Source organism: Chlorocebus sabaeus, chromosome X, assembly GCF_047675955.1.
Source record: "Chlorocebus sabaeus isolate Y175 chromosome X, mChlSab1.0.hap1, whole genome shotgun sequence".
Taxonomy (NCBI): domain Eukaryota; kingdom Metazoa; phylum Chordata; class Mammalia; order Primates; family Cercopithecidae; genus Chlorocebus; species Chlorocebus sabaeus.
The window spans coordinates 74273192-74285509 of NC_132933.1; the positions used below are offsets into that span (position 1 = coordinate 74273192).

At 35.6% G+C, this 12318-nt stretch overlaps 1 protein-coding gene across 1 annotated transcript; it reads right to left on the reverse strand.

Annotated features, from left to right (window-relative positions):
• Positions 1-284: 284 nt before the first annotated feature.
• LPAR4 (lysophosphatidic acid receptor 4) lies at positions 285-7419 on the reverse strand. Its single transcript, XM_037996238.2, has 2 exons — positions 7330-7419; positions 285-3855 (listed from the first exon to the last, which is right to left on the reverse strand). The coding sequence occupies exon 2, from the start codon at positions 3774-3776 to the stop codon at positions 2664-2666; it is 1113 nt and encodes a 370-aa protein (XP_037852166.1). The 5' UTR covers positions 3777-3855; positions 7330-7419; the 3' UTR covers positions 285-2663.
• Positions 7420-12318: the final 4899 nt, after the last annotated feature.

The window sequence follows — 12318 nt, forward strand, 5'->3', positions numbered from 1 at the left end:
AAATTGCTTTTCCTTTCGATGTAACATAGTCACTTTTATATTTAGTTATACTTTACGTTTTCTTGGTTACATTGTTAATGTGACAAGTTTTATTATTAGCAATTTATATTAACTATAAAAATGGAAATTTAAAAAGTGAAATATAAAAAAATTAAAACTAAACATGGAAATTACACAACAAGAAACATTTAATAATATATTTTATTTCAACTTAGTTAATATCCCATTAAATGGTTTGGTGTCATAATCATAAAATTTTATAATGTTAAGAAGCAAGGGCACAAACAAACGTTCACATATATTTTATACTTACAAGAAATGGAAAAACATGAATACTGAAAGAAATAAAAGATTATTCATGCTTCTATTACTGATTTCATCCTACCATATAATCTAACAACTGAACTTACCTTAACCTAATTGTATTTAACTGAATCTAATGCCTTACGTATTCCATCTATAGCCTCTTTTCATAAAACTATATAATGCATAATTACTTTTAGGACTTTCATTGGGAAAAAGTAATGCCAGTTTTAAGAATTTATTTTTACTATTGTTTTAGCATTTTTCCACTTCATTCCTAACCCAGACATAGATTTTACAGTTTTTAAAGTTACATTACGCTCACAGATTTTTACTTAAAAATCTCAGTATTTTTAAGTCTGCATATCATCAGAAAAAAAAACAAGTTAATGAATTTTTAAAATTTGCTTATTGTTTTAGAAGTTTTACTTTTTTGTTATTCTTCTGTGCTTTATAAATGTTTAACCACTTTCTGGCACAAGTTCAACCTACAGGATACATTGTTCCTGGAAGTTTTATTTTAAAATTCTTAGCATTTTTAAATTGTCATATTATCCAAATATTTTTAAAAGTGATTAATGCACATTTTGAAAGATTTTTGTTGTTTTTCAGGGTGTAACATTTAATTTTTGTTGTTGTTGCTGCTGCTGTGTATGTGTGTATGTGAGGGTTTATTTCCACTGCTTCTGACTTGAGCAAAAATGTAGCATCTTTCAACTCAGAAGTTATATTTACAAGTTTTAATATTCTTAAATATCCACTTTAGTTTAAAAAATAGTAAGAGTTTTAAAGATTTTTGTTGTTTAAGTAAACTATAAAAAATGTTTTCTTTTTTGTAGATTTTAAAATACTGTTTTTAATTGCTTTTAAACTGGGTGCCAGTTTAGCAGCTTCTTAGTTGCATTTTGATCCAAAGCATCATATGAATGTTATAGTGTTTTGTAACTTTTTCAGATGTTCAGAAAATGCAAGTTCTAAATTTTGTTTGTGCTCATTTTGTTTGTTTGATAGGAGTTTGATTTTTGACCTTTTTTTCCCACAATTTGCTCCTAACCAGGAGATGAATTTAGCCACTTTGTAGCTGCATTGTGCTTCAACATTTTATGCAAATGACATGGTATTTTTAAATTTACAGAACCTCAACAAAAGGTAATGAAAGTGTTACAAATTATTTTTGAGGGTTTTTTTTATTATTATTTTTGTTTTTCTTGGGGTTCTCTAGTTTTTTTGTTCTGGTTTGGTTTAGCTTATGTGCTGGATTTTTTTTTTCGATTTGCTTCCAATCTAGGGGTACAAATTCAGCAGTTCCTGGCTATATTATACTCCAAAATTCAATAAGAAAGAATAAGTATTTTCAGGTAATGTATCTCTACTCCTCCCTCCAAAAATGATTAATTCAGTTTTTAATAAATGTTTTTGCTTTATAGTTTGATTATTTCTATTACTTTATTTTTTTCAATTTGCTCCTGACCTGGGCACAAATGCAGCCCCTTTCTGGCTGTGCTGTGCTCCAAAGTATAATAGGGAGGATAAAGATTTTATAGAACCTAATTTCCCAAAATGAAGATAACATGACTTTTTAAGAAAAAAAAATGTTGTTGTTGCTCCAGTTTTTTATTGACATTTTATTGTTTTAAGTAATTTTCCAGCTTTTACCTGCCAGACACATATTTAGCAGCTTTCTGGCTTTGAAGTTTGACATGAAAATTTTAATGTGGTGTAAAACCAACGAAGTTTTTAAAACTCACACTGCTGGTGATTATAATTGTGTAAATCCCATTAATTTTCTCTTTCTTCCCACCCACGTACATGCCAACACAATTTATTCTGTTTTCAAAATGCACATAACATATTTTACCGATGACAAAAATTTGACACATTTCTTATTAATAATGTTAGGCTAAAAATATTCTTGTGCTAAAATAAACTCAATGACAATTCAAAAGAGAAATAAAACTAGCATGTATCAGTAGTAACACAATTTTTTAAAAATCCCTGAATTTGTTCTATATTTATAGGTCCAACCTAATTACCAAATATCACTGGAATGGAAATACCTTTTTGAAAGTTTCAAAGTCATCTCTATATTATCAAATGCCACTGGCCACATGGATAGTGTGATACGATGAAATTCCAACCAAGCAGGAGAGTTTGGCAATCCATCTTGGTTGTTGTAATTAGACTTGACCTATAATTACTGAACAAAACAGCAATAAAAACTGCACAGTATACCTTCAAACAAATGTATCTGACTGGATTTGGTGCATTGTTCTCAGTATCATTAGCTTCAAATCTTTAGTTTATAGCATAGGAAAACTTATAGGAGAAACCATATCTGGACCTGAACACAGTTCTCATACCTAAAAGGTGGATTCTAGCATTAATTCACCACCATTATTTGTTGTTTGATCACTTACTTCCTCTTGAATAGCTGGAAGGGAAGGCTTTGTGGTCAAAGGTGTTTCAGTCTTAAACAGGGACTCCATTCTGATGTGGGTATTGACGTAGAAGGACTTCTGAAAGGACTCAAGCGTGAAGTAATAGATGAAAGGGTCAAAACAACAGTTCAGAGTTGCAAGGCACAAGGTGATTGGGTACATGATCTTTGCAAATCTTTCCAAAAAGCAATTAGTAATAGCTTGGGAGCGCACCAGCGCATACAGGAAGAGGACAGAGTTGTAGGGTACAAAGCATACCACGAATACTGCCATATGTACTGTGATCATTTTCAGAACTTTTTTCTTATTGGTACCAATTTGAGATAGAGTAGCAGGCTTGCGAAGAGTTCTCAGCACCACAGAAGAGCAAGAGACATTCAATATCAGAGGAATGATAAACCCAACAACTTCAATAAATATTGTGATCTTCGATAAATAAGTCTTCCAGACACGTTTGGAGAAGCCTTCAAAGCAGGTGGTGGTTGCATTGTTGACATTAGTGGTGGAAAACAAAGAGGCTGAAATACCGCCACTGAGGACTAGGATCCAGACACCAGCACACACAATGGCAGAATTCCTCCTAGTCCTAATAGTACGAGATCGGAAGGGATAGACAATGGCCAGGAAACGATCCACACTAATACAGGTGAGAAAAAGCATGCTGCCATAGATGTTGGTAAGGAATGCAGTTCCAGAGATCTTGCAGAGGGTGTCACCAAAAGGCCAGTGGCGGTTGAAGTTGTAAAATATTTTAAAAGGTAGGGTACAGACAAAAAGCAAATCAGAGAGGGCTAGATTGGTGATAAAAATAGCAGTCTCACTTCTCATTTTCATGCGGAAACAGAAGACAAACAGAGAGACACTGTTGGTTATCAGACCCAAGATGAATACAACACTGTAGACAGCACCATTCAGATTATACTTGAAGGAATCATCAACAATGCAAGTATTATTGGCAGTAGCATTGCCCAACCTGGGTCTGAGGCTTGAATTTGAATCTTGGAATTGGAAGTCAATGAATCTTCTGTCACCCATGGACTTTTTTTTCAGGAGGCCTGCTGGCTGCAGGGGTTCACCACTCTGACACTAGGGACTGGTAGGAAATATTTTCCTCCTATGAGAGACAAGATGGAACAAATAATCAAATTTGCCTTCCATATATGATTTCTGTGTAATAAGATATTCTGTCCACCCAGATTGGAAAAAAACATGCACATTCCATTTGGTTTGACAAGTATTTTTTGAATATCTATCATATATTTAAAGGTACTACAAGAGTATGTCGTAGGAGCAGGAAAGCTCACACTCAATACAATAAGTGCAATATTATAGCATTGCAATGAATGTGAGGAAGGTGTGGGTCAATCAAGAGTCCAAAAATATAAAACTGATCATTAAAACAGAATTTATGGGACTGCAAAATCTCTAACATTAAAGTCAGGCTTTATTCACTATGATTGGCTTGAACTTATCTTCTACAATAAGTACTGCCAGTACAATTATTTTATTTGGAAAATGCTTTTATAATAGAAGCCTTTTCCCTTCTGCCCAAAGTCCCTCCAGTCTGCCCACTAGTGATCCTTTTATGCAGCATGATTCTAGCTCACTGGCTGTATATTATTTTGTGATTCTCAAGTTGATATATTTCAAATAGACCTCCCCAGTTTTCCATTCAGATTTTTTATGATTTCAATCATTTTATTTTTTATTTGCATTATGTTTAACTGACAAATCACAATTATACTACATTTATGTAAGTACAAGGCGATGTTTTAATATATGTATACTACGTGAGGTGATTATGTCAAGCTAATTAACATATCCATCCCCTCACTTCAGTTTTATGTTCGCGGGAACATATACATTATACCCACAGCAAGCAGCCTGCAAATGCCTGGCACTTCTGCTCTGCTGCTCTGAGTAATCAAACTTTGTGGGAGAGAAAGGACAGACAAGAAAGCATTACATTCTCAATCCTGAAGAGAGGGCATGGGAAAACTGCCACTATGGCCCTATTCATAGCTCCCGTTGCTTGAACACACAACCACCTTTGCCGTCTAGAAGTGAGGGTGTGGTGCTGGGACTTAACACAGCATTAGAAGCAAGGAGTTCTATTTCTGACTCAGACACTGGTTCACTCTGTAACTTGGCTATACTCTCTCTCTTCCTTGTATAAACTTTACCTCTAAGCCTCACAGCGAAAGCTAGGAAGACTCAATAGGGCTTGTGAATTGCTTTATGAGCTGGCCAGTGTTTGGCTCTACCTAACCACAGAGAAACATTATATAAGTTTGTTTCCTTCTCTTTTCCTGAAACAACTGTAACTTCATATTTCTGTCTCTTTTTGGTACCCTGAAGTTCATATTAGGAACACATCCTTCTAGTGTCATGTATACCTTGTACCTCAGAAAGCACCCCCTTGAGTTTCAGCCTTAACTACATAATTTACTCAAACAGGACAATCTAGGAGTGTGCCCTCAAGGTAATATCTCCCATACAGGTATGATTAAAAAACCAGAAAGGCATTTGGCTTTTGAGATGATTCTGAAGAAGAATCAATATTAGCCTCTCTTCTTACTGGCTTCCTTTCTTTTGACTAAAAGAAACAGTGTTTCTATCTATTAGATCCTCCTAAATAGCCAACATATTGTGCACCAAATGAAGACAAAGGACCAACACTTGAGCTTCAGATGAGATGAAGAAGGAAAAATATATACTGATGCAGTTAATTACATTTTCCACTGCAAGAAGCATTAAACTACTGTCTTCTGCAAACCTCTGCTGCCAATTATTCTGACATTTAATCACCTAAGGGTGTCAGAGAGTGTTGGATAGCTGCATTTTTATTGACGATGGACAGGAAGCAGGTACCTTGGAGGTTGACCGGAAAGAAATCTGACCCTCAACTTTTAACTTCGATCTACACATGGAGCTAATTCAGAGTGTCCACAATTATTTCCTCTTTTTCAAAAAAATAAAACAAAAATTCCTAATGATAGTAAAATACAAGTAAACCATGTTTGGGGTCCTTAAGGCTCCTGTAAGAAGTAAAGTTAGCCTTTTGGCCCTATAAGGATGAATAACCAAATCACTTTACTTCATGAAATGCTAAACTTTCAGATGATACATTGAAAACAAAGCTCCAACTTCTGGCATAAATATTCCTAGTACCCTAGAAAAGCTGACTTGCTTTTTGTCCCTACAGAGGACAGTCCAGAGCTCAGGAAGACAAGGCCTTGAAGGCAGAGTATACTAAAATTATTTTTGCTTTGCTCCACTTTTAATAAGCGCCAGGTCAGAGTGCTTCTGATCCCCAGAGCATTTCCTTGTTCTACTCTGGTCAAAGTTTATGAAAGTTGACACAATAGTTTTCAGAGGAAGATGAAATCTATTGTGTTCTTATCTATAGATACTTAGCAGTGAAGCAGATTTAAAAATACACAAACGTTGTGAAAATACAGCTCAAAACAATCCTGCTGGAGCAATAGGGAATATGTTCAGACTGTTGCTTCTCAAATCAGTGGTTTTTAACAGATAAGACACCTTAAGGAAATTTTCTCAGTCAAGTCACAGGCATAGGTCACAATCATGCAGGTTTTGTATCAATGTTCCCATGCATTGGTTGATGCTTCGTAATAGTTTTTAAAACAAAACCTAACTTTATGGCATTCCATATGGAGGGAACCATAGATAAATGTTTCACTCAAGAATGGAGTTAGGAAATTGATCTATATCAACCTCTTCCATTTTGGATGCAAGAAATATCCTTTTAAAAGTGACTTATCTACATCTAATCTGGTTTTCAATAAGATTATTAAGGCTGCTTTGTCCCTCCGTTTTACTTGAGGAAAATAGGAAACTGATATGGGCCTCAATTTGATAAAATCCTATTCTCAGTGATTAACTTGATATTTTTTTCTTTTCATCAAAAAAGAAAAAAAAATACTTCAGTCTCTCATTAACACTTCACTTGATAACACAGTCCAATCTTTGGGAAATAATGTGGTCTGGTGCTCAACATGATGGGGCCAAAGATTGCATCAGCCCTACTAAAGTAGAATTTTCCATAGTACTTAGTTACAGAGTAAGTCAACTACAGGTAAATTGCTCAACCTAATATTATAAAATTGTCTTGAGCCTTGAGACTCAATATCTCATCTCAGCAGAAGCCTCAAATCTTTTGGGACAATTTTTGGGTGTTCCCAAAATAACTCATTTCCAATTTCTGTAAGGGTCATATATGCCGGCCAGGATTTTGACATTATTCCATATATTTGAACAGGCAAATCAGTTATCAGTTTGGACACCAATTCATGTGATATACTTGGACACTGAACCTGGTAATAGCAATAAAAAGAGTCTCCCATATCTAAAGGAAAATCCCAGTGGCAGAGAGAGGTTGAGCTAAAGAATCAATATTCATCTACATCAAAATTGCCTGGATTACAACAAATTACAATTCCTCCATCCATTCTGGATCTTCGGATGATACAATCTTTAATAAGTTGGAACTATTTGTTACAGCAAAGGTAGAAGAATTAAATTAGGAATTTGTAGAGAAAGTTATTATCAGGAGGGTAGGACTCACCACATTAGTTCGAACCAAATCCTGGTACCAATTTTATCTAAGACTGGAATAACCAATGAGCTTCCTGGAGGCACTGTAGTTAGAGATTTCCTCCAATGGGTGCTGTGAAATAGAAATAGTAATAATAGTGTGCCATAAAGAGAGCTGATAGTTTTTCAATAAAATGTATATTTTCAATAAAATGATCTTATAAAAGATCATAAGATAGAAAAAGCATTATATGATATAAACTAGAGTAAATGAGACCCAATAAATTTTAAAATAGTATTTACATGCATTGGATTTCATTATTACAGAATTGCAGATAACAATGTATTTTCCTTTGCCCACTTTTGGATGGGGTTGTTTGTTTTTTTCTTGTAAATTTGTTTGAGTTCTTTGTAGGTTCTGGATATTAGCCCTTTGTCAGATGAGTAGATTGCAAAAATTTTCTCCCATTCTGTAGGTTGCCTGCTCACTCTGATGGTAGTTTCTTTTGCTGTGCAGAAGCTCTTTAGTTTGATGAGATCCCATTTGTCAATTTTGGCTTTTGCTGCCGTTGCTTTTGGTGTTTTAGACATGAAGTCTTTGCCCATGCCTATGTCCTGAATGGTACTACCTAGGTTTTCCTCTAGGATTTTTATAGGATATGAACAGACATTTCTCAAAAGAAGACATTCATACAGCCAACAGACACATGAAAAAATGCTCATCATCACTGGCCATCAGAGAAATGCAAATCAAAACCACAATGAGATACCATCTCACACCAGTTAGAATGGCTATCATTCAAAAGTCAGGAAACAACAGGTGCTGGAGAGGATGTGGAGAAATAGGAACACTTTTACACTGTTGGTGGGATTGTAAACTAGTTCAACCATTATGGAAAACAGTATGGCGATTCCTCAAGGATCTAGAACTAGATGTACCATATGACCCAGCCATCCCATTACTGGGTATATACCCAAAGGATTATAAATTATGCTGCTATAAGGACACATGCACACGTATGTTTATTGCAGCACTATTCACAATAGCAAAGACTTGGAATCAACCCAAATGTCCATCAGTGACAGACTGGATTAAGAAAATGTGGCACATATACACCATGGAATACTATGCAGCCATAAAAAAGGATGAGTTTGTGTCCTTTGTAGGGACATGGATGCAGCTGGAAACCATCATTCTTAGCAAACTATCACAAGAACAGAAAACCAAACACCGCATGTTCTCACTCGTAGGTGGGAACTGAACAATGAGATCACTTGGACTCGGGAAGGGGAACATCACACACCGGGGCCTATCATGGGGAGGGGGGTGGGGGGAGGGATTGCATTGGGAGTTATACCTGATGTAAATGACGAGTTGATGGGTGCAGCACACCAACATGGCACAAGTATACATATGTAGCAAACCTGCACGTTGTGCACATGTACCCTACAACTTGAAGTTTAATAATAATAAATAAATTAAAAAAAAAAAAAAAAAAAACAATGTATTTTCCAACCTGTCACTGCTGTGCTATATTTTGTTAGTAGTACTGACTAAACCCTAATGCATAAAATCCACATGTGGTAACCTATAATCGTAAAGATAATGAGTGACAAAAGACATAAAAATACTTCCCTCCACTTCCATAAAGTAATGTGTTACATTAAAAATACTAAAACAAAGGAGAATTTTGTTTTGGTGTGAACTAACGTTTTTTTTTTTTTTTTTTTCTTCTTCTTCTTTTCTTGGCAACAACTGTTACCATTGGGCAAGTCCTTCATAAGGGAAGGGGAAAGATGACTGGAACAACAGGTGGAGACTCCACTGTCTTGTTTTTTACCTACACCCCACACAATTTCTCTCTCCACTGAACTACAGTGATATGATCAAGGCTTCAATTACCGGGTATTAGCACACTGACTGACAATCACTGCACCTTTACCAGGATGTCCCAGGCCTACCCAATATAGCATGTCTGTAACATCTCCAATTCAAACTCTGCACAAAATATTTGTATAGAACAAGAAATACTCTGCAATGGAATTCTTACAAGTAGCAACTGCATTTAGAATTTACCCATTACAGTGCTTCCACCTGTAAAGTAGAATCATCCCCTAGCTCCAAACTTACACTACTGTTACATCTCATCCTTTTCAAAACAGAGGTAGACTAAAACAAAGCAAACTGCTAAATAGTATTACGACTTTCCTGAAATGATTTTTCTACAATCTAAAAAACCAAAATAAATAAAATGATTAGATAATTTAAGATATATTGAGATCATCTTAATATTAAGGAGAGTTGGTTTTCACACTCCACCAGAAATCTGTATTCCTGGAATGAAATGAATATTATTTTATTGGTTTATCGTAAAGGAAGATAGAAGCATTAACATTATTTTATGCCTTTCACAGTTGATAAAGATTATACAGAAAAATTTTTATTCAAAATCCAATCAAATTAGGAAGTTCAAGTACCCAGAAGTTTTTATAACTAATACTAATTAAATATAGACACATCCAGCCCCATCACGAGCACTGTGAGAGCAAGTCACAGTCCGTTTCTGAGTCTCAGTTTCTCTTCTCCTTTAATCTTCGGTTTTGACTGACAGAAAAGCAACCTTCAACGAGTGCCATGCTGGTGGCCTTATTGGCTATTCTTTTCCATCATTTATTTTCACCTGTTTACATTGGCCACTGTAAAACATTTTTTATTTCCTCAAAGTCTGCAAGCAAGGAGGGTCATTAATTTTTGTTAGACTTAATGAAATGATTACTAGATTTATTTGAATATTAGAAATAAATAGTATTAATTAATACCAGAAGCTAAGAATCACAGAGAAAGATGCCACTAATATCCTAAAGTCTTCCAAATTCCCTTATTTTCCTCATCCTCTGTCCTTGTGCTCATTTCGGCAGGCATATCAACTCTAATTATTAGGTCTCAACCCTCAACCCTTCCCACCTGTTTCCTGGTCACTTCACCCCTCAGAATATGAGGTTATTAGCATACTTCAGGACATAACCATGTAGAATCATTAGATCATTTACCCTATGCATTGTTCTCATAACTGATTATTTATCCACTTAAAGTAAAGGTGGATTCCCAGTGGTAGGTAACCTTTTATCAGGCTCCCAATTTTCAGTACTAATATTCGCAAACACGTTACAGGTTTTGTTCTTCCCTCATCAAGAAGGCAAAGGGCAGACTATATATCATGACCACATACACAGACAAAAGGTAACTACACAATTAGGCGCTGAACAAACCACAGCAAGGGCAACAATTCTCACTGCATTTTCCCACAAAGGCAATTGAATAGATCAAGCTTTAGCTAAGCTTGGCCTGAATGTTTCTGTGAGGCATCTTCCTGGTTCTCCCTTTTACTTGCAGAGCACATTCTGAAAGACAGGCCTGATTGTTCCAATAAGGCTTTCATTCTCATCTCTGATAGGCAGGAGATGCTTTAGAATGTAGATGCCATCAAGTTTATCAGGTGAACTCATCCTTCTTGGCAAGAGTGCAACTTTTCATCTGTGACAAGGCAAAGGGTTTTATAATCTATGTTGATGGGATACAATGTTTGGAATTTTGTTCTGAAAAATAAACGTGTTGCAAAGCCATTGGATAATCTGGATCTCAGGTTATTATTATTGTCTTCATGTTAGTCAAGATAAATAAAGATGGTATAATTTTGTAAGGTAGCAAACTGAATAACCCCACCAAGCTCTGAAATGTTCTAACCTTTGAATTTGTCTGGTCTTTTCCACACTGAAATAATGATAAATTACATTGCTGAATTTCATTTTAAAAAGTAACTGAAATACAATATTTATCAACTCAGTAAGACCTTTTTACTGAAAATATTTAAAATTTACAAGAAGAGAGTTTAAAGATGACATATTGATGCATTTGTATGGCGAACAGCAATTAATTTCACATATAATAGCAAATGCAGTTTATGACAGAGTTTTTCATTCAAACATGATTCTTCCTTTATGGGCAAGTTCATGAATTATTCAATATAGCAAATGTCACATTCTCCATAAATCAATTAAGCATCAAAGGCATGTCATGTATAGTTTTACTAGAAGAAACCTCATCATAATACAAGCCACGTTAGCTCACAATAAATTGTAAACCAAAGAAATACAAAGCTAGCCAATATACTTTCTAAATTGTTCTACACTGTGATTTTAAATTAGCTCTTTAGAACAACTGTGTTTACATGAAACAGCAGCCTGAAAATCCTGTATCTGTTCCACGGAAACAATATTATTGCCAAAACAATGGAAATTCTCGTTTTTTACCATTCAACACGAAGATCCTTGTTCAGCACTTCAGAGTTGAAGTCTAACTTCTTTCCTTACACTCTCAAAGCATCAGTGTTTCCACTGTAGTTTGTTATGCTATCCCCCACCCCCAAACGCCAAAATCAAATCTTTCTCAAAGAGAAACTTACCCCAAGAAAGAGTGTGCTAGATGAGAGAATGTGCTGATGCCTGTAGATAATTAACTAATAAACATGTAAATGGGCACCTCGCCCTTTGGAAGTGCATATTTTTATCCATTTCTTTTTTTTTTAACAGGGAAAGGTTAGCCCAGCCTAAAGTAGCAGACTCTGGGCTGCCGCAGCTTCTTACTGCAAACCGCTCATTCTGAAAATGTGAGCTTATTTACATTTATCTCTTTCCCTTTGTTAACGACTCCCTCTCTTGAATGCTGTAGCCCGCATGCCTTTAGCAAACAGGACACAAAAAGGCCTGAAGTCCGAGCTGGAGCCGAGGGCCAGGGGAACTCTTGGGGGTCTCAATAGGAAATGCTTTTCATTGGCTAAGAAGGCATTATTAGGAGTCTAGATCCCGCCCAATCCCCTGTGCTCCATCGTTCCCTTAGTCACCAGTCACTGGACTGAATAAGTTTTTCCTTAAAGAGCATTGCCCAGGAAAAGCAGTTTCACAGTCAAGAATTAATGGCTTAAGTGCCACTTGACAATATAAAAAATGTCTTTCCTGACCA